Genomic DNA, 22,618 nt, shown 5'->3' with positions numbered 1-22,618 from the left:
GATTAAGTACAGGACACAGTTACAACTTCGACAACAATTATACAACAGTTGGCTAATACCTTAAATGTTTTGGTTAAAAATGTATATATTTATCTTCAGACAAGGTGCGCGCGCATGCTCCGGAGGGAGGAGTTTTTTTTTGCCAGCGGCGTGTGATATCCTTCCGCGGGAGTCAAACAAGGCCTTTTCCCTCCCGACAACAGAATGAACAAGCGGCATTGTTCCTTAAACAATTGTTTTAAGGTTCCGCGTTTGGAAATAGCGCATATCCAGAGTAAACTAATCGGCTGGGGGATACCGGGCTTGTATGTTTTTCCTCACCGTCTTTCATTGTTTTATCCACGGTCCTGTTACATTGGTTGAACACTGAAGAAATAAAATCCGTGGTTGGCCGCGGCAATCTAACTAGCGACTTCTGTTAAGAGTGGTTGGTACAGAATGGAGCTGATGACAATCCTCGAAAAAACTGTCTCTCCGGGTGATTATACAGCTCCATATACTCATCTTTAACATTTGTTATGTGAAAAGTTTAGGCCCAGCAACTTGACATATCTGTATTTGATAACGATTACGGGTGAAAGTTAAATCAGAAAAAGGGAGTAGTGAAATGCCTTACTAGCCAGGCTGCTAATGTTAGGGCCTATTCACTCCGCGGATCCGGCTTCTGTTATGAACTCGCTAACATGCTAACTTTTAGCACTGTTAATAGTTCAATCTGGGCGGCATTGACAGAGCTGCCAGTTGTCAAAATGTATTATCCGTTGAAAAAGTTGTCACCCACATAGTTTGTCATTTTGATGTCATGTTTTTACTGGGTTGATACGTTTAGTTACTTATCAATTAACTTGGCTAGCCAGCCACTCGTGTGCAATTAAGTCGTCCCTGCCTTGCACGCCAGCTAACTGTACAGTCTAGATTACCAGCTATGTAATGTAGCTAGCATGTATCGATGTGAAAAAATAGAATAGGGCCTGTACTCGATCATGTAAACCTTATTAGGTCGTATACGCTAGCTAGTTAGTGAAGTAAGCACTTGTGCATTGTCCGTGGTGATGTAACTTGGACAGCTAACTATGTTAGCTAAAGTTGGATATGAGTTGGTTAGCTCGATGGCTAACTCAATCTTTGGCATCAAGTAGCTATCCGCTAGTGAGCAAAGCATCCCCGGGAGCCAGCATGTTGCATGACATGGGTCACCTTTCTAACGAGTAAGGCTTGATAAATTGGCTGTTTAATTTAACGTTAGCTAGTTAACGAACTAATATCTTATCAGGAAATGAACAACCACAATTTCCCAAATATATTATCGCAGTAGCATTGAATGTGATCACTGCTAATCGTGGTAGCCTAGCTGGCTAGGAATTGTAGATGTATGCTAACATAACTTTGTGCTTCATGTTGTGGCTAACTAGCAAGTGCACTAGCTATAAACATAGTATAACGCTAACATTTCCCCCCTCGCCCCCTCAGATCGAAATGAACTGGAGGCGGCACAGAAGTTTCTGGAGCAGGCGGCAATTGAGAATTTGGTTTGTATAACTACACATTTCAGTCAGACGGATAATTTATTCCGATCACATTCAGGTCTGGCGCCAGAAACACAGGGCATTGAATTGCCGGCGTTTTCAACTGGGTCGTTCCTTCCCCCATCTTAACATTATGGCAGCAACGTCACACACCTCAACTTTCGCGAATGAATGGAGACCTAGCATTAACCCATGTTAGCTAGCTAGCACACCAGATACACCCATATAGGCATCCAGTACCTCGGCATGATCGCTTGGCACAAACTAAATTATGACAAATTCTCGTTAAGTTATTTTTTAAATGAATTCAGTTGAATATCACTTGAGCAATATAACCCCGTCATCGAAAACGAGTTCACTGCTAGTGATAGATCAGGATTACCCTGCTTTGATATGAACACATGTGGCTAACATGTTGTAATCCTATAGCTGGATTTGATTAAGTATGATATTCATGTACCTAATAGTTAACCGAAAAGCTGCATGATAGGCGTTTAGTAGTGAGCAAGAGCACTCGTCCCCCCTGACAGGTGGCCATTGCATTTTTGAAGTAGAAAGCAAAAGGGTGTAGCTAGCTGGCTAGAGAAGAGGAAGTAAGGGTTATCTGTCATTGAGCTACATTTTTGCATAGCTATATAGCTCTGCTATATGAGTGCTTGTGTGTATGCGCTCTGCCTTTTGAGAACATTTATGCTGTGATATTGTTTACTATTTTGGGCAGTGGCAGATCCCCGCAGAAAAAGCTAGGTTATGCAAGGTGTGCAGGGCTCATTTGAACCGACATTGACATGCTACTTACATCTGACACGTACCCTTTCTCCTGCTCATTCTATATTGTCCATGTGTTACATACAAGTTACATGTGTTGTATATTCTGCAGGTTACTCAACCTACACATGTATTGTGTAATCTCTTTGGCCATACATCCTTATGTAGCTTGTGTCAAAGAAATATAACATTTTGGTCATTTAGCAACGCTCTTATCCAGAGCGACTTACAGGAGCAGTTAGTGTTACGTGCATTGCTCAATGGCACATTAGTTAATTTTTTCCCATTTTTTAAATATTTTTTTATTACCTTGTTGGCTCAGGGATTCGAACTAGTGACCTTTCGGTTACTGGCCCTACACTCTTAACCACTAAGCACCTCAAAGGTCTATGCGCTGTTTGCTGGACTGTGCAGCTCTGTTAATGATCAGTCACATAATTAGCTAGGCAGATCAAAAACTATTACGGGAGTTTTACCCAAATCAGTAGTCAGAAGATGCCATGGTACAAGTCTTGCTAAATGGTCTTTTGTGGTGCCCGTATGTCTTTCATTATCATTGAAGACCACGTTGTGATTAAACCCAATCTGTCTTTTAATCTATCAGCTGAAGGACCTAGAGATTTCCTCTCATCTAAATATTTGGACATACTTTTTTAATCTCCAGGAAGCCTAGTTAGTGACACCAAGCTAGACACTTGATGCCTCATAGTCCCCACTAGTGGGATCTGGAATATGGGTCACAGGTGGTATCCACAGATGAAATCTTTATAGCGAAAATTGGTCACAAAGCAGAGTATACAGTGCCTTCGGAAAGTATACAGACCCCCTTGACTTTATCCACATTCTGTTACAGCTTTATTCAATCATTTTTTTTCTCTTAGCAATCTACATACACTACCCCATAATGACAAAGCAAAAACAGGTTTAGAAATTCTTGCTAATTTATATAAATTTAAAAAACTGAAATTACGTTTACACAAGTATTCAGACCCTTTATTCGGTACTTTGTTGAAGCACCTTTGGCAACGATTACAGCATCGTGTCTTCTTGGGTATGACGCTACAAGCTTGGCACACCTGTATTTGGACAGTTTCTCCCATTCTCTGCAGATCCTCTCAAGCCCTGTCAGGTTGGATAGGTAGCGTTGCTGCACAGCTATTTTCAGGTCTCTCCAGAGATGTTTGAGCTCTGGCTGTGCCACTCAAGGATATTCGGAGACTTGTCCCGAAGTCTCTCCTGCTTTCGCTTGACTGTGTGCGTAGGGTCGTTGTCCTGTTAGAAGTTGAACCTTCGCCCCAGTCTGAGGTCCTGAGTGCTCTGGAGCAGGTTTTCATCAATGATCTCTCTATTCTTTGCTCCATTCATCTTTCCCTCAATCCCGACTAGTCTCTCAGTCCCTGCCACAGCAAAACATCCCCACAGCATGATGCTGCCACCACCGTGCTTCACTGTAGGAATGGTGCCAGGTTTCCTCCAGAGGTTTGGCATTCAGGCGAAGGAGTTTAATCTTGGTTTCATCAGACCAGAGAATCTTTTCTCATTGTCTGAGAGTCTTTAGGTGCCTTTCGGCAAACTCCAAGTGGGCTGTCATGTGCCTTTTACTGTGGAGTGGCTTCCGTCTGGCCTGATTGGTGGAGTGCTGCGGAGATGGGTTGTCCTTCTGGAAGGATCTCCCATCTCCACTCTGGAGCTCTGTCAGAGTGACTGTCGGGTTCTTGGTCACCTCCCTGACCAAGGCTCTTCTCCCCCGATTGCTCAGTTTGGCCTGGCGGCCAGCTCTAGGAATAGTCTTGGTGGTTCCAAACATCTTCCATTTAAGAATGATTTAGGCCACTGTGTTCTTGGGGACCTTCAATGCTGCATAACTTTTTTGGTACCCTTCCCCAGATCTGTGCTTCGACAATCCTGTCTCAGTGCTCTACAAACAATCCCTTCTAACTCATGGCTTGGTTTTTGCTCTGACATGCACTGTCAACTGTGGGACCTTTTATATATACAGCTGTGTGCTTTTCCAAATCATGCTCAATTACGACAGGTGGACTCCAATCAAGTTGTAGAAACATCTTAAGGATGATCAGTGGAAACAGGATACACCTGAGATCAATTTCGAGTTTCATAGCAAAGGTTCTGAATACGTAGGTAAATAAGGTATTTCGGTTAATTTCTTTAAATTTGCAAAAATGTCTAAACCTGTTTTCCGCTTTGTCATTATGGGGGTTTTGTGTGTAGATTGCTGAGGATTTTTATTTATTTAATCCATTCTAGAATAAGGCTGTAATGTAAGAATGTGGAAAAAGTCAAGGGTCTGAATACTTTCCGAAGGCATTGTATATGTAAAACAGACATAAACAACTCACCAGGACTTGTATGAATTTAGCAGTTTGTTGTTTTGGTTACAGAAACGCATTATAGATCTGATTTAAAACTACCACATATGGATCATTAGTGTTTTGTGGAGCACACTGCTGCAACTCACTGACTGCAGCATGAACGGAATTTAGTGTCTAAATTGCTTTGCTGTTGCGTACAAACATGCTCCGTCATGTCTGTTGATTGCTAGCCTTCTACATCCTTCAGTTGCTGAATGTAACTGTTGAACACTTCAGTGTCACTGCAGTGAAATCTTACTCATGCCAAGGACTGAAAGACTGTGGTGATGACAATTTCTTTCTTACCTGTTTTACTAAACCACTACCATCTTACCAAACTCTCCCTTTCTTTCTCCAGCCCACGTTCCTGGTGGAGCTCTCCAAGGTGCTCGCCAACCCTGGCAACACCCAGGTGGCTCGCGTGGCCGCAGGGCTGCAGGTGAAGAACTCGCTCACCTCCAAAGACCCGGACGTGAAGACGCGTTACCAGCAGAGATGGCTGGCCATCGACGCCAACGCCCGGAGGGAGATCAAGAACTTTGTAAGGAGAAACTCCTCTTCTACCTCTTAGTGCAGATTTATTTATACTTTCTTGCTTTAGTAGGCTTTTGTGGTCTCCTGGCTCCCCGCCACCCCCTCCTTCTTTTTTGGGGTTGAAGTATATTAAAGTCTATTACGGTTTTAAGTGACAGTGTGGGTTAGACAGTGACAATCATTTAATTCAAATACCCCCTGGGGGAAAGAGGATCCAGGTGCTGCTGAAGTTGATTACTCTTCGACACCCCCCCCCCAAAGATAATTTAACCTCAAGAAACCTACCCAGCCAAATGACTTATTTTTCTTAAGCCTTTGGCTCCTATAAGGACCAATGTCCTCCATCTCACCCAGCCAAATGCACCAGTTGATTCACCTCCCTTTCACTCCCCTCCAGGTTCTGCAGACCCTGGGCACGGAGACGTACCGGCCCAGCTCGGCCTCCCAGTGCGTGGCCGGCATAGCCTGCGCAGAGATCCCCGTCACACAGTGGCCCGAGCTCATTCCCCAGCTGGTGGCCAACGTGACGGACCCCAGCAGCACCGAGCACATGAAAGAGTCCACCTTGGAGGCCATCGGATACATCTGCCAGGATATAGTGAGTGCTCCTGACTACTGTAATATGAAACTTGTGACATTGTGTCCTCAATTGCACAAAGACAAGATTTCAAAATCGAACCTAGACTGACTTGTGATGTCTTTGTTTTCATGTGCATGTTCCACTGCAGAGCAGACGTAGCTTCCATGAACAGCTGTCTTCTCTCCTCCCCTGTGCCGTAGGACCCTGAGCAGCTGCAGGACAACGCCAACCAGATCCTGACAGCCATCATCCAGGGCATGAGGAAGGAGGAACCCAGCAACAACGTCAAGCTGGCTGCCACCAATGCACTGCTCAACTCACTGGAGTTCACCAAAGCCAACTTCGACAAAGAGGTGTGTTTGTGTCTCCTGCCCTGCCTGTGTCCCACTATATTAGTGTTTAAGTTCCTCCTTTGTCACATGCTGTGACCCCAAAAATGGAAAGTTGAAACGGACAAATCTGAGCTTGTTTATCGACTTAACGGTCTGGTCTGTGATGAGAAATCATGCACCACGCTGAACGTGTGATGGATAACCCCTACCACAATATCTGAGACCTTCACACAAGGCTGGGTTTTGAATGCTTTGTCTATGTGCCTGTCGTAACAGTGAATGGGTTTGTGTTTTCCAGACGGAGAGGCACTTTATAATGCAGGTCGTCTGTGAGGCCACGCAGTGCCCAGACACCAGAGTGAGTATTGTGAGTTTCTCTTTTCTATTTAAAACCCTTTTTGGCACATTTTATTCCATGCTTTCAGCCAATAATCATGTTCTTAACCAATGTTGGTGAAATGCAATGTCTGTCTCCCACAGGTACGAGTGGCTGCCTTACAGAACTTGGTGAAGATAATGTCTTTGTATTATCAGTACATGGAAACGTACATGGGCCCAGCACTGTTTGCGGTAAGCACCCCCATGCAGCAACTTGGTCTTGCTCTGTGGTCTTTAGATGTGCTTCTACTTTCTGAAGAACTTAAAGCAGAGAACTCCAAACAAGGTCTCGATGGACCTTATCAGTTACTGATATCGTAGCGTCGCTTGTTGACCACTTGTCTGGTCTGTGGTGAAAAATCATGCACCACGCTGAAAAATCCTGATGTATAACTCCTACCACTATCTGAGACCTGCACGGACACCAACGCCAGTAGTCCATATCAAGGACGCTCTTTTTAAAATGAACCACCTTCCCCCCTCCTTTTGGTCTCTGTCCTCTCCGTCCCTTACCCCGAACAGATCACAATAGAAGCCATGAAAAGTGACATTGATGAAGTTGCCTTACAAGGAATCGAGTTCTGGTCGAACGTGTGCGACGAGGAGATGGACTTGGCCATCGAAGCGACTGAGGTGAGAGACCCCCTCCCTCCCCCAACACACACTTCCAAACGTGTTTCAACTCTAGAAACTAAACACAAGGCAACACTCCAGCCCACGAATGTAAATATGTTTTATATATATTATGACACCAGAAAGGGTTCCAGTTAGCCATGTTGCTGAGTGATGATATAGCTCACATGTCTGGTATGTGATGAGAAATCATGTACCACGCTGAACGCCTGATGGATAACCTCTTTCACTGTCTGAGACCTGCATGTACCTTGTTATTTTGTTAACACACTACTTTCAGCCATTAAGCTGGCACCCTTACCTTGAGGGTGTTTATGTTAGATGCAAAATGCATACAATGGACAGCAAAAAGGTAAATATTCCTCTAAGCTTGGTACCTCTCTCTCTCTCCCCAGGCATTGGAGCAGGGCCGGCCTCCGGAGCACACCAGCAAGTTCTACGCCAAAGGAGCCTTGCAATACCTGGTGCCCATCCTCACCCAGACACTCACCAAGCAGGTACGCAGGAGAAGAGCCCGCGGCAGTCATTTTACACCTCGTTAACCTCTTCATTACACGTTAAGGATGGTTGATAAGGATGAATCATTTACTGGTATTAAAATCTCTATTAAAACACCACAGCTGGCAGAATAGCTGGCAGAATTCTCCACCTTTAGATTAAATGAAGATTCTGACTCCTAGGAAAACCTGTCTGGTCTGATGAGAAATCATGCACCACGCTGAACATGTGATGGATAACCCCTACCACAAAATCGAGAGTTAAGGGGGGGGGGGGGCTCACCCATCCGGACACCACCATTTTGTGTCTAATACCACAGATGGTCCCCCAGGAAGACGGTGTGCTACTGCTACCACCCATTTTTATAATTAGTACACGTGTACCATGTGAAGTCTAGCAGGGAGGTGTGAGGGTTTCTGTACATGCCATCGCAGTCTATCTATTAGGGGCTTTAATGAGAGGCACTGGACTTGTCTAGCTGAGTTTGTCTGTCCTTCGCGTTGGTATCTGTTCTTTTGTTTGTGTCCTTTGCTACTCAATGTCCTTGTTGATATGCTATAGATACCTGTTCATGTAAATATTTGCCATTTCCCTGGTCATCTCTATGTAAATGCCTGTCTTTCCTCTCACCTCTCCTATGTGCAAGTCCAGTATAGATTCCTTTCATACTTATCCTTCCCTCCACCCCCCCCCCCCCCCCTCTATGTTCCTCTGTCATGTGACATTGGTTTTATCCCTCCTTTCTCAATGTCATAACGTTTCATGTAAATACGTCTCCTCTCATTCACCCCTCTCGCTTCCTCCTCAGGACGAGAACAACGACGACGACGACTGGAACCCGTGCAAGGCGGCGGGCGTGTGCCTGATGCTGCTGGCCACGTGTTGCGAGGACGCCGTGGTGCCTCACGTGTTGCCCTTCATCAAGGAGCACATCAAGCACCCCGACTGGCGTTGCCGCGACGCCTCCGTCATGGCCCTCGGCTCCATCCTGGAGGGGCCCGAGCTCAACCAGCTCAAACCCCTCGTCGTCCAGGTGACTAGCTTCACCACATGTAGACACGAAGACACATATTCAACGTGCTGTAAACTATTCTTTTAACGGCTTTGCTCAATTCATTCTAATTAGCCTAATAATTATGATACAACCCCTCACTAATGTCAGTGGTTGCAGTCTTTGTCAACATAACCTGGTTCAAGCATTCGTGGCATTACCCTGAAGACGGCACAGTGATGCTGAAACGTAGGTTTACCCAATAAATTACTGGGAGTTTTTATATAGATATATTTAATATGCTGCGACTTTATTTTTATATCTTACATTTTATTCGCCGTTAGGCAGCACCTCTACGCAAAATAATTTTCTCTGGGTGTGCGCCAGCTCATGCTTTTTATTAGACATGAAGGCATACCATGAACGCAACACCACCATATTATGATCTCAACCAGAGGGCCTGCTGTAAGCTAACATATCAGATAGAGGAGACTTGACTATCTGCTAGGAAATTATCTTTGCATCTTATGCATAGTAGTGATAGGATGTTCGGGCTCTTTTGACTGACACCGATATTTTCGCTCGTTCAGTCAAAGGAACGACTCGTTAGACGCCTTTTTGTTCATTTGAGTCAGTAATGCCCCGCGCACGCAGGACCCCTACCGGTGAACGATGAACTGAGAACTCAAGTCATGATTCTACAAGCATCTCGTTCACCATTATTGAAGCTGTCATTTGTGATTGAGACATGTGAAACTGTGCTTTAAACAATGTACATTGGTTGATTGCTAGGCACACCACTAAGATTGCTTCTTTATACATTTGAAACGAGGTATAGTTTGTGGCTCCAACCGGACTAGATCGTGAACGACTCCTGGTGTAATGCATTGTTTAAATGTCTTCTGTGGGTGATGAGCACAATGTTCAAACTGCAGCCCCCAGAACGATTCATTCTCCAGTTTGAATTTGTTGAGCAGAGGCTGTGTATGTTTTGGTTCTAAAGAAAAAAGCTGTGTCAATGACATTCGAAAATCAATTAATTGCAGTCGTTCTTGCACCATGCGATCAATTCAGTTCTAAACATGTGTTTTTCTTCTCGACGCTTATGATCTATTTCCCCGTGCGCATGTGACTGACGGTTGGCGCTGCTGAGCCAGGGGAGCGTGTATTAATCCTGCTGTAGCTAGGACTCACTGCGGCCAGTACTAGCAGGTCAAAACGAAAGACAAAAATGAACCAGTCACTCAGGAAAAACGAATCATGCGTCTCGAGTCAGTAAAAAGATTTGTTCAAAAAGGAATCATTTGCGAACTGCACATCGCCAAGGCACGGCCCAACCAGCTCAAACCCCTTGTCATGCAGGTAACCACCAGCTACCAACTGTATAAGGATACCTACTTACTGATTTTCCCCAGGGGAAGTTTCGGTGGAGTTTCACAGCAGCGTAGACTAACAATCCATCGTCTGATGGGTGTGGCGAGCAAGGAAGAGGATAGCTTGTGGCCAAGTAGAAATGTATCTGTTGTAAAGGTCATCTCTAGGCGGCAAGCATTTCTCAGTTTCCTTGTGTTGCACGCCCATCAGATAATGCATTCTTTTCTTTGCGCTCTAATACTCCCCTATGGTTTATAATGAAACTATCCGCAAGTTTGGCTTTAATTACATTTTAAGTTCATCTTTAGATGCAACAACTTAGGGTAGACTGTGGTTCAAGGGTGATCGGGTATTTACAGACATGTTCACTCACATGTAGGGTTGACTGGAGAGGATGTGAATAGGGTGGTATCAGCTGAACCACCATGTTCTTTCATGGCTGTGTGTGTGTGGCTGTGTTTTCAAATGGCTCCCTATTTAGTGCATTGCTTTCTACCAGGGCACATAAGTAATGCACTATGTCGGGAATAGGGTGCCATTTTGGACACAGACTATGCCCAAATCCTTGACCCCCAAGCCCTATTGAACTGATAACTGAATTGGGTGCTTGTCTCAGCGTGAGCTGCTGATAAGCGTCTTTAATCACACTGCTAAAACCTGTCATTCACTAGGCACCAAATTCAAGAAAACTGACAAACGGGACTACCTGACGTTGTCCATTAAAATACTCCTGTTCCTGTTATAAAATGGAAATATGTGAATCTAACGAAGCAAAAAATGTAGGCAGTGGAAGCTTGTATCTGGTCTGTGATGAGAAATCTTGTACTCAAGACCCTGAGAACCCTGATGTTGAATAGGATTTATCTGAGACCTGCACAGACAAGTTCATTAAGGCTGGATTTAGACATTCTCTGTAGTAGTGATGCGGGGAAAAAATCGGTAGTTTCATAACTCGTATCGTTTTGACAATTGCAATATTTTTGTGCTAATTGGCTGTACCTGCACCAAAACTTGTAGCTTGTTCATCTTTAAGTATGGAGACAATTTTTGTCTTCACTTAATTCCATGACTGATCAAACCGTATTTTCTCATGGCTCTCTCTTGTGCCTCTGCAGCAGACATATGGTGAACAATATGTTTGGAACATCAATCGCAATAAAACCCCACTATCGAATTCCCAGCCCTACTCTGTAGACGAGGGGTGGGCAACTCCAGTCCTCGGGGCCTGATTGGTGTCACACTTTTTCTCCGTCCCTAGCAAACACAGCTGATTTAATCAAATTGCATTCTAAACAGAAGATCATGATTAGGTGATTATTGGAGTCAGGTGTGTTAGCTGGGACAGAACTGTGACACCAATCAGGCCCCGAGGACTGGAATTGCCCACCCCTGCTGTAGAGGCTCTGAGACAATCCCTGGTGGCCCTTTCCCTGTTTCTGTAGTCTGACGCACTACTGTTGTAAAATCTCGTCCACTGCCCTCCCGCTCTTTCCAGTCCATGCCTCTCTCGCTACACCTGAATACTGCTGTTATATTAACAGTACCTGTCTTTCTCTGCCCATCCATGCCTGTCTTTTTACTCTTAAACACTGGTTAACAGTACTTAATAATGAATAAATTATAATTTATTACATTTCTATAGCGCTTTTCGTAGAATCTCAAAGCTCTTAAATGGGGAGACTTCATGTATCTCTGCTCCCCTCTGGTCGTTAACCACAGTAGTGTCAATAAGCAGTCTGCTCTTGTTTCTCCCCTCCCAGGCGATGCCCACGCTGATTGAGCTGATGAAGGATCCCAGTGTTGTGGTGAGGGACACCACGGCCTGGACGGTGGGCAGGATCTGTGAGCTTCTACCGGAGGCGGCCATCAACGAGGTGTACCTGGCCCCTCTGCTGCAGTGCCTCATCGAGGGCCTGGGGGCCGAGCCACGCGTCGCGTCCAACGTCTGCTGGGTGAGACAGAAGCTAGAGCCGCTAATTTATTTACTTCACCGTTTTAAAAAAAACAATTCAACACGTGGATATACAATGCATTTAAAATCATTGGGGATAATGCCAGAAGTTGAACCGCTTATGTCCGTTGTGGTCCTCTTGTGGGCCTCCACACGTAGCAGTAGTTCTTTGTTAATCCCACAGATAAGGATTTTTATCACCACAAGCATCAACGATATACTGCACAGTACAAAGACACTTGCTCAATTACAACAATTGATCTCAGTCCACCCCACTCGAGTGGAATATGTTGCATCAAAGTACCTGTAGTTGAGAGAAATACCGGTCAGGTCTGTGACGAGGAATCATGCACCACGCTGAACATGTGATGGATAACCCCTACCACAATATCTGAGACCTGCTAAAAATGTATTTTATTTTTATTTTTTTTAAGGACCAAAAGTAATGATGATTCATGGGTTTTCATATGAATGCCCTCATAACTTCTCCCTTTCCCTCCCTCAGGCCTTCTCCAGTCTGGCGGAAGCCGCGTACGAAGGCACAGATGCAGCAGAGGAACAGGAGGAGCCTGCCACGTACTGCCTCTCCTCCTCCTTCGAACTCATCGTCCAGAAACTCCTAGAAACCACAGACAGGTAGGCAGGACTGTCCAGAAACCGCAGGCAGGACTGTCCAGAAACCGCAGGCAAGACTGTCCAGAAACCACAGGCGGGTAAGCAGGACAGTGGGTTGGAACGGCACCTTCTATTGTCAGGACTGTAAAGGTTTAGAGACCTCAACTTGGCTAGTCAAACTAGACATTTTGTATGGAGGAGTTCTAGAGTTGGCTAGAGAATAACTCTCTGGTCTGTGATGAGGAATCATGCACCACGCTGAACGTGTGATGGATAACCCCTACCACAATATCTGAGACCAAAAATGCATTTGGAGATGTAGAATGGCGTTAAAATCTATTTCCTTAGGAATTCCTTTTGAAGCCCTTAGCTGTACATATCCTTTTGAAGGCTGTGAGTCTCTTATCCAGTCTCGTCATCCTAGGTCGATGAGGTTTATGTATTTAAGTGCACCAAATTTGTGCTAAGAATTGTACACATTTCTGTATAATCTTGTTTTGCTGCTGCTGCATAGTAATGATTTAAGTGAAATAAATCAATGTTCTCCCTCTGTGTCCACCAGGCCGGACGGTCACCAGAACAACCTGCGTAGCGCGGCCTACGAGGCCCTGATGGAGATTGTGAAGAACAGCGCCAAGGACTGCTACCCAGCCGTGCAGAAGACCACCCTGGTCATCATGGAGCGCCTGCAGCAGGTCCTGCAGATGGAGGTGGGTCCCAACCGAGAGAGGAGGGAGATGGGAGAGAGTGATTGATTGGGGGATGGCAAAGGGGGGGGCTTTTTGGTCTGTGATGAGAAATCATGTACTCACTACTCTGAAAACCTCTGATGTTTACTTAAGGATTTATCTGAGACCTACTTTAAACTATTATACATTTTGCTTGGAGTCTTTTCTATATTGAATCCCATTGAATAATCTGTTTTTCATGCGTTCTCTCTCCTCAGTCTCACATCCAGAGCACGTCGGACAGAATTCAGTTCAACGACCTCCAGTCTCTGCTGTGTGCCACCCTGCAGGTGAGACGAGTCGACTTCATTCAGTTTGACCCTCAAACTATTTCGACCTCCTCGAACAAGAGGTAGAAGAAGGATACCTAGGGCGTTCCATTAATATATTTAGCTGTCTTGAGTATTTTAAAGCCTTAGAAAAGGTGATACACATTTTAGTACCTGTCTGGTCTGTGACGAGAAATCTTGTACTGAAAACCCCGATGACACTAATAGGAAGATCTAAAACATACTAGGAAAGGAGAAGGCTTTATGAGGAAAGGTACCGGCAAGGAAACAACTTCTGGGTTGGACTTATCCTCTTTCCCGCTTCTCCTCACACTAGCTAAACGACGTTCAAGTTAGCCTGTGCTATGTTAGGTTAACCCTTTCCCTCCCCACTTCTCTATAGAATGTGCTGAGGAAGGTGCAGCACCAGGACGCGTTGCAGATCTCAGACGTGGTGGTGGCCTCTCTGCTCAGAATGTTCCAGAACACTGCCGGCTCCGGGGGCGTACAGGAGGATGCGCTCATGGCCGTCTCAACCTTGGTGGAAGGTGAGCCGTTTAAAACTGTCACACTGTAGTGGATGAGTTAATTTAAAGTTTTTATTTTTATTTTTTACATAAGTCACACATACATTAGGGTTTTCTACCCACGCCCTCCACCCATTTTAGTGGGATGAATTATGTTTGTGAATCTAAGCCGTAAAACTTCGTATCTGGTCTGTGATGAAAAATCTTGTACTCAAAACGCTGAAAACCCTGATGTTTAATAGGATTTATCTGAGACCTGTTTCCAGCCACTTGGTCAATGTTAAACTGATTTCCACGCTTCTTACAGTATGTATATAGTGTGTCGCATGTCCAGTGTCACATGCCTCACTGAGCGCGTTTACATGCACACTAAACATGTGGTGTTATGGCTTTGGTCGTATAAACACCTTACTCTGCTGATCTTAATCGCTGTACGGTCACGATCAAAGTAAACATAAGCCAATTAAAACAGCTCAGAAAACCCGGGTATCTCTCGAAAGATTCGGCTATAGAAACGGCTCAGTCGGTGTTCCAGCTGTGCGTTTGAGCTGTGCCTGTGCTAGCACCAGCAACTCAAGCCTCCCTCGAATGCGTGAGTTTGGACTAACTAAAAGTATGAATCTTAGAACTAGTTTTCACGTCGAAACTTTGTCCGAACTCCAAATCAAATAGTTTTCCCAAAAATAACATGGTCGCCATGGCAGAACGCTTATTTTGATTGAAGATTTTCTACATTTTATCAAAGTGCCGTCCGGTAGACTGATTTTAGATATGTCCAAGTGTACAGGATTATTAGGGATATTCTTCTTGCAATGCATGTTAACATTTGAAATTTGAATTGTCATATTAATCCTACTGTTCACAATCGTATTATTGTGTGCATGTAACCATACTCAATGTTGTGCTGTAATGTCTTCCATGCTTCCTCCTCAGTATTGGGTGCTGACTTTCAGAAATACATGGATGCCTTTAAACCCTTCCTGGTAATTGGATTGAAGAATTACGCAGAATATCAAGTGCGTGCTATGATTTTTCAAGGATTTATATTCATATTAATCTCTTAAAGTAAAAAAAAATAAAAAATTGTCCTCCCCCTGACGCCTGTTCCTCTCGCTGCTCTGAGCTGTGGCAGCCGGGATTTTAGTTCGTCACAGAGTAAAGCAGGGTCTATTTCACCCAGTGTTCATGAGGTAGCAGGGCTGCCATTGTCTACACTGGACTTTGCTGGACCCCACAGTTGAAATGCACTGATTTAGTAGCTAAGTTACTTCTAGTAATGCTTGCTGTGAGAGTCAACACTCGATTAGTTCAGCTAGCTACACCACTCACTCACCCACCCTTCCCTCTCTCTCCCTTGTCAGGTGTGTCTGGCCGCGGTGGGCCTGGTGTGTGACCTGTGCCGGGCCCTGATGTCCAACATCCTGCCTTACTGCGACGAGATCATGCAGCTCCTGCTGGAGAACCTGGGGGTGAGTTGCACTTCAGTTTCTGCCACCTGTGTTGGTAATGACAAGGCTGCCATTATCGATCCCGGAATGTGCAGGACCATACATTTGAGTCCTATTGCAGATTTACAGCCTCCGTTTTATTGATTGGTTACTTTGTAGAGACATGCAAATGCCTTCGTGTCAAGCTGACTGTGGACACCAAATTTTTTTTGTTATAATTCCATCTGTCTTTGTTTAATAGGTTAAGTCTTGTGGACACTAATGCAGTTTGTCACCAGTACTGACTAAGGGCGTGTGTGTTGCCCCTGCAGAATGAGAATGTGCACCGGTCAGTGAAGCCTCAGATCCTGTCAGTGTTCGGAGACATTGCCCTGGCCATCGGCGGAGAGTTCAAGAAGTACCTGGAGATCGTCCTGGACACGCTGCAGCAGGCGTCGCAGGCACAAGTCGACAAGGTAGAACAGATGGACACGCACTGTACCACATTGGCATCCCCTTGTTTCGTTTGATCCTGACGCCTGTTCCTCTCGCTGCTCTGAGCTGTGGCAGCTGGGATTTTAGGTCGTCACAGAGTAAAGCAGGGTCTATTTCACCCAGTGTTCATGAGGTAGCAGGGCTGCCATTGTCTACACTGGACTTTGCGAGACCCCACAAGTTTCTTCCTTGAGCAACCTTAAGCTTGCCTCTTCCAGAGTTTGTTAGTGATATTAGTAATATGGTGGTCAATGGTTCATTCTAGCAAAATTGTTAATTGACCAGTTACTCTTATTGAAGGCCTTTTGGATTTATCAAATGACCGTTGCGCACCTCGATGCGGTCTGTCCTCCGTCCCTCTAACCTGCTGTGTGTGTTGGTTCCTTCTCCCTGGCAGACGGACTATGACATGGTGGACTATCTGAACGAGCTGCGGGAGGGCTGTCTGGAGGCCTACACTGGCATCATCCAGGGCCTGAAGGGAGGCAAGGAGAACGTGCACCGTGAGTCCCCTAGCCACCATCCTCCCAGCATCATAACTAATCTACAGATTTTGTGGATCTAGTATTTTGGCGTTTTGCTGACTATGGTATTGATATTGTGTCTTTTTAATTGTCTTGAGATGCCAATTGTAGGATTTTCCTGCACTTCTGTTTACAGTGGAGACTGAGTCCTTCCGCTGACGCCTGTTCCTCTCGCTGCTCTGAGCTGTGGCAGCTGGGATTTTAGGTCGTCACAGAGTAAAGCAGGGTCTATTTCACCCAGTGTTCATGAGGTAGCAGGGCTGCCATTGTCTACACTGGACTTTGCGAGACCCTACACTTGCACATTGTGGCGTTTGCTGATTTTCAGACTTTGCAGTATGCCAGATTTTCCTAACAAGCATCCTTAATCACCTCTTCGCCAGAATTATGGCCACTGAGTGAATATTGGGCATCTGTCACCTCTGCCTTAATTCTCATGATTGTGCTGAACATTGTCTTCATTGTATCGTTCTGTCCCGCTCTCTGTCCTACCTGTAGCTGACGTGATGCTGGTGCAGCCCAGAGTGGAGTTCATCCTGTCCTTCATCCATCACATCGCTGAAGACGAGGACCACTCTAATGGCGTGGTGGCAAATGCCGCCGGACTTATAGGGTAAAGCAACTAGGATTATCTCAGTGGGAGTGACGCTTGCTTTGTGGATCACAATAATATTGAAGATGCTTTTGGTATGACCTAGCATAAAAATGTTAGGGGCAGCTTGGTCTAAGATGCATGAAAAACACTGAATTCTTATTTAAAAGATTGTTTTAATCTAAGGAAAACCTCTGGTCTGTGAGATCTTGTACTCTTAAACCCTGATGTTTAATAGCATTTATCTGAAACCTGCACAGACACTTGTCAGTAAGAGGCCTGAAAAGGAGTTTGAGGTAGATCGGAGTCGTGTTTCCAGCGACTTGGTCAATGTTAAACTGGTTCCTCTGCTTCTCCTTACAGTATGTAACTGGTGTTGTTCCTGTGACATGCTTAGTTAACTTCTTATGGCTGGGATCCTGTTAACGGGGTCGTTATGACAACAGCCAGTGAAAGTGCAGGGCGCCAAATTCAAAACAGAAATCTCATAATTTTAAGATTACTCAAACATACAAGTATTTTACACCATTTTAAAGATAAACTTGTTGTTAATCCCACCACAGTGTCCGATTTTCAAAAAGGCTTTACGACGAAAGCACAACATAACATTGTTAGGTCAGCACCTATTCACAGAAAAACACAGCCATTTTTCCAGCCAAAGAGAGGATTCACACAAAGCAGAAAGAGATAAAATGAATCACTAACCTTTGATGATCTTCATCAGATGACACTCATAGGACTTCATGTTACACAATACATGTATGTTTTGTTCGATAAAGTTCATATTTATATCCAAAAATCTCAGTTTACATTGGCGTGTTATGTTCAGTAATGTTTTGACTCCAAAACATCCTGTGATTTTGCAGAGCCACATCAATTTACACAAATACTCATAATAAACATTGATAAAAGATACAAGTATTAAACATGGAACTTTAGATAAACCTCTCCTTAATGCAACTGTCAGATTTTTAAATAAAAACAACATGCTATAATCTGAGTACAGCGCTCAGAGCCCAAACAAGCCATGAAGATATACGCCGTGTTGTGGAGTCAACAGATGTCAGAATAGCATTATAAATATTCACTTACCTTTGATCTTCATTAGAATGCACTCCCAGGAATCCCAGTTCCACAATAAATGTTTGATTTGTTCCATAAAGTCCATAATTTATGTCCAAATACCTCCTTTTGTTCACGCGTTCAGTACACAATACAAACTCACGACGCGCCGGCAAGTCCATGTGAAAGTTCAGATAAAGTCATATTACAGTTCGTAGAAACATGTCAAACGAAGTATAGAATCAATCTTTAGGATGTTTTTAACATAAATCTTCAATAATGTTCCAACCGGAGAATTCCTGTCTTCAGAAATGCAATGGAACGCAAGCTAACTCTCTCACGTGAACGCGTGTGGTCAGCTCATGGCACTCTGCCAGACCCATGACTCAAAGAGCCCTCATTCCCCCCTCCTTCACAGTAGAAGCATCAAACAAGGTTCTAAAGACTATTGACAAACTACAAACCTCAGATTTCCCACTTCCTGGTTGGATTTTTTTCTCAGGTTTTTGCCTGCCATATGAGTTCTGTTATACTCACAGACCTCGTTCAAACAGTTTTAGAAATGTCAGAGTGTTTTCTATCCAAATCTACTAATACTATGCATATATTAGCAACTGGGCCTGAGTAGCAGGCAGTTTACTCTGGGCACCTTATTCATCCAAGCTACTCAACCCCCCCCTTTCCTCAGAGACCTGTGCACGGCCTTTGGGAAGGACGTGTTGAAGCTGGTAGAGCTGCGGCCCCTCATCAACGACCTGCTGGCGGAGGGCCGGAGGTCCAAGGTCACCATAACCAAGATGCTGGCCACATGGGCCACCAAGGAGCTGCGCAAGCTCAAGAGCCAGGCCTGGTGAGTTACTGACCTAATGACCTACTGACTGACGGTCACCCCTACAGCACCTCTAGGGCACCATGAAACCGCAAGGGAATAGGCAAGGGAGATTTTTTTTTTTTTTTAAACAATGTACATTTTGAAAGTTTATGTTGCGTTGGGAGATACTTATGCAGGAAATGCTAGTATTGTCCCTTTTTTTTTTTGGAGATGGCGTGAAATTGTAACCATTAGTGATTTCATTGAAAGAGCATGTATCGTGTAAATTGGTGACCAATTCTGATATCTATAAAGTCACCAGAATTTCACTGGAGCAGCCTAATGAGAGGGATCACTTTACATGCATTGAGCGCGTGAACACAGAACTTTGGCTCCTACAGCAAATAACCTTTTCTTCTTTTCCCTCTACAGATTTCATGCTTGTTGGGGATAAGCTAGACAACAATGAAAACACCCCACTGGAGTTTCTTCTGTCTTTTGCGTCGTGTCCGAGTTAAAGCAGAAGTGAAGCGTGCGCTGAGATGAGTGTCTAAAAATGTGATAGTGAGCGGGGATCGACGTCACACCACCTTCTGAGTACAATTCCAGCAGTCGCCCGGCAGACCAGCAGCGCCACACCCCTGAACCCCCACCACCACTTCCTTAGCCCCTCCCCCAAAACCCTCTTCTTCGGCCACCTGTGGACTGATTCTGACTTGACGACAAGGACTCCACACAAAAACGTGGATCGCTGTAGCCGGCTAGTTCTAGAACTCTTCTGAAAAACTAATATTAGTCTACAACAGGATCACCAGAGTAGAGAAAAATGAACTGCCAAAATGTGGTTTTCTTTTGAGGGGAAATTACAAACACAACATGATACGAAAGAACTCAACTATTTTGCTCTTTGACCGATCTGTGGAAGACTTTTTCCCTTGACTCTTTTTGGTTCCTTCAAGCACTATATGGTTGTGGACTTCAAAAATGAAGATGGTCAATTTTACGCAAACGTGAACTGAACCGGAATCTGAGAAAAGCTCACTTTTGGGGTGTTGGAAATGCGCCCAAAGGATCACTGCTGGAGTTGAAAGAAGACGGGACGAGCGGGCGGTCTCCACCCCCCTCGTCTCCTACCTCTAGCCTCTCTGCAATCCTCCAGCCTGCCCCTGCACGGAGCCCCCAGAGCGCGGCAGGGGTAGAGCTGACCAGCCTGGATGATGGAGTGTGTCTGTGAGGGAGGGGATTCACTGTCTCTACCCCCCTCCCTCCCCGGTTATTTCAAATAAATAATAAAGCTTGAAGCAAATTCAGTAAGATATATTTCTGATGCTGTTTGGGGAGAGGGCTGTGGGGGCTTGGTAGATGACTTATTAGCAGCACTTGAGTGAATTGGCAAGAAGGTTTTCTTTATTTCCTGCAAGAGGAATCACTGACAAATGTTCACCTTTTTCTTTTAATGGCATCAGTTGTTTCTCTTCATCTTCAGTGTGGGCTTCTAGATAAAGACCATTTCTTGCCAGCCCTGTTAACACAAGTCCTCACCGATTCTTGTTGAGTGCATCAGGATCAATCAAGGCTAGGGAACACTCCCAAAATAACTACATTTGACATGTAACACTGACATCTTCTTAGTGTTAAGATGAGCAAGGAGTAGAAAACGAGTGCCAAATTTAGACTATTCGTCAGGGTAAAATGCAACAAGCAAACACACACTTGCCTACAGCATGCAGTTCAGAAATAAATCTATAATTTGAACTACATGAACTAGTGAATTGGGCTTGTTTCACTTCCTATTTGTTTGTTTCTCAGTGCACTTAGTTGGAAAAGGGTCACTCACCAAGCTGTTAAAATGAGAATCGAAGACGTTTGTACAAGGTTATATTTTTCCATTGCTATGAAAAACAATAAAATGATATCAAACATTCCCCAAGCAGTTCTGGTACTTTGGTCTGTATTTTGTTTCTTGCAAATGTTTGTAATGCACTGTGATGACTTCAGTTTCCATGGCAACACTTGGTTGGTGAGATCTCTAAACTTCCAAAAATGTATTTCTATATTGACAAAATCAAATCGGGTTCAATTTAACTTGTCTTCACTGTTTACCTTCTCCAATACATAAGCATTGGATATGAGCCATTTTCCATTTGATTTGAGATTGGATATTTTTTTGCAGTGACTTTGGTTCTCACACCAGTTTGGATTGTAACATTGTCCTCATGGGCTTGGCTATTTACGTCATGTGTTGAAGTTATAAGAATTGCAACTTGAATATAGAATTGTGAACATTAAAACCTGCTTTTTTCCCCTTAATATCCAACCTCGTAAACTAATAAAAATCTAGATTGTACTTAATGCTGTAACCTTTCCATTCAATGTTCTTCTGTAAATGGCTGTCACTTGTGCCTGCTGACCTTATACCCTTTTATTGTGTGTGTAGAATAATGATTTGGTTAATAATGGTTAAAAGGAAAGTCAGCAAATCATAATCTTGTCCCTCCAGAAATGAACATGATAGGTTGATCATGTTTGCATGTGACAGTAATGCAAAATGTGGGGTGTCCCCAATGGCACTTCATTCACCACGTAGTGCACTACTCTGAACAGGGACCATAGACAAAGTCAATTTTACCTGAACAGAATTTGGAATTGCTGCTTTGTTTTATGTTAGAAGTTAACCCAAAACACAGATGTATGATATTACTTGATCCAATCCTAAGGATAAAGGGAAAGAAACATGGAAGTGCAGTACACTGTCAACTACCATATACAATCTATTATCAGGTATCAGGTCACCTCTAGTGCCTAGCTGACTGAACTGCAAGTGTTGGTTTTATTTCCCCACAACTCGATTTAAATGTTGAAACGGTACAGTGCTGTCTCGTAAACCTGCCATACTGATTTAGCCTGAAATGTGACTCCTTATAAACGGGTGAAATGCAGAACTCGACTCATTGTGGAGGCTACATTTTCTAAGAGCGATACAATGCACCTAGTGTAATAATAAACCGGGTGGTTAATTTATACTTGACCTGAAGAGAGCGATAACATCAGGGTTGAGCAGAGCAGCAACTGATGACGTTGTTGGACAGTCACCTAAAAGGCTCGAGGACCAGGGTCAAAGAGCACACTAAGTAAAAATCTTTAAATAGTGCGTTGTTCCAAAGAAAGCGCAGGAAGTGGAAGAGGATTTTATTTATATGTAACCTTTAACTAGGCGAGTCAGTTTAGAACAATCCTTATTTACAATGACGGAACTGCCTTGTTCAGGGACAGAACGACCGATTTTTACCTTGTCAGCTCGGGGATTCGATCCAGCAATCTTTCGGTTACTGGCACAACGCCCTAACCAGGTGTGACGGAAGCAGAATCTTATTGGCTTTTGGGGTCCTTTCTACTTCAGGAAGCGTTCAGGGCATGGGCAGAGACAGGTTATCTATTATATTGACCAGATACTCAAGTGTCCGCTCTAACAATGGAAAGTTATGTCTTCAAAAACGGAAGGCAGAGGAGGCAAGCTCAGGTGGGACCATTCTAGCCAATGAGAGGGCAGATACGCGTGAGAACAAGAGGCACAACTCATATATAAAGTGTTTTTTTCTCAAAGTTGCCGGGAAGTCACATGTCCTACTTATAT

General features: G+C 44.3%; 1 protein-coding gene and 3 non-coding genes across 7 annotated transcripts; all 4 read left to right on the top strand.

The window, feature by feature from the left end:
• Positions 1–181: 181 nt before the first annotated feature.
• Positions 182–21,331, top strand: LOC139579405 (importin subunit beta-1-like). Of its 4 annotated transcripts, none has more exons than XM_071408009.1 (22): positions 184–478; positions 1,471–1,529; positions 5,022–5,204; positions 5,595–5,795; positions 5,978–6,130; positions 6,408–6,467; positions 6,590–6,679; positions 7,010–7,120; positions 7,516–7,617; positions 8,427–8,651; positions 11,744–11,935; positions 12,440–12,570; positions 13,112–13,259; positions 13,496–13,567; positions 13,950–14,094; positions 15,007–15,089; positions 15,435–15,542; positions 15,833–15,976; positions 16,393–16,498; positions 17,018–17,132; positions 18,862–19,023; positions 19,417–21,331. In XM_071408009.1, coding segments are annotated over exons 1-22 (2,631 nt in total). In that variant the 5' UTR covers positions 184–438; the 3' UTR covers positions 19,418–21,331. The 4 variants fall into 4 exon arrangements, 3 of the variants coding, with proteins under 3 accessions (XP_071264121.1, XP_071264110.1, XP_071264102.1); XM_071408001.1 differs by having other exon boundaries at positions 185–478; positions 6,408–6,476; XR_011675744.1 differs by lacking the exon at positions 19,417–21,331 and having other exon boundaries at positions 182–478; positions 6,408–6,476; positions 16,656–17,132; positions 18,862–18,895.
• Positions 15,169–15,312, top strand: LOC139540109 (small nucleolar RNA SNORA79). Its single transcript, XR_011668084.1, has one exon. It is a non-coding gene; the product is annotated as a small nucleolar RNA SNORA79 (small nucleolar RNA).
• LOC139540127 (small nucleolar RNA SNORA79) lies at positions 16,034–16,177 on the top strand. Its single transcript, XR_011668092.1, has one exon. It is a non-coding gene; the product is annotated as a small nucleolar RNA SNORA79 (small nucleolar RNA).
• Positions 16,676–16,819, top strand: LOC139540115 (small nucleolar RNA SNORA79). Its single transcript, XR_011668087.1, has one exon. It is a non-coding gene; the product is annotated as a small nucleolar RNA SNORA79 (small nucleolar RNA).
• Positions 21,332–22,618: the final 1,287 nt, after the last annotated feature.

Source organism: Salvelinus alpinus, chromosome 1 (genome assembly GCF_045679555.1).
Source record: "Salvelinus alpinus chromosome 1, SLU_Salpinus.1, whole genome shotgun sequence".
In the NCBI taxonomy this organism is placed as follows: domain Eukaryota; kingdom Metazoa; phylum Chordata; class Actinopteri; order Salmoniformes; family Salmonidae; genus Salvelinus; species Salvelinus alpinus.
Note: the sequence above shows the minus strand (reverse complement) of the source record. Positions and strands in the feature narration are given on the sequence as shown.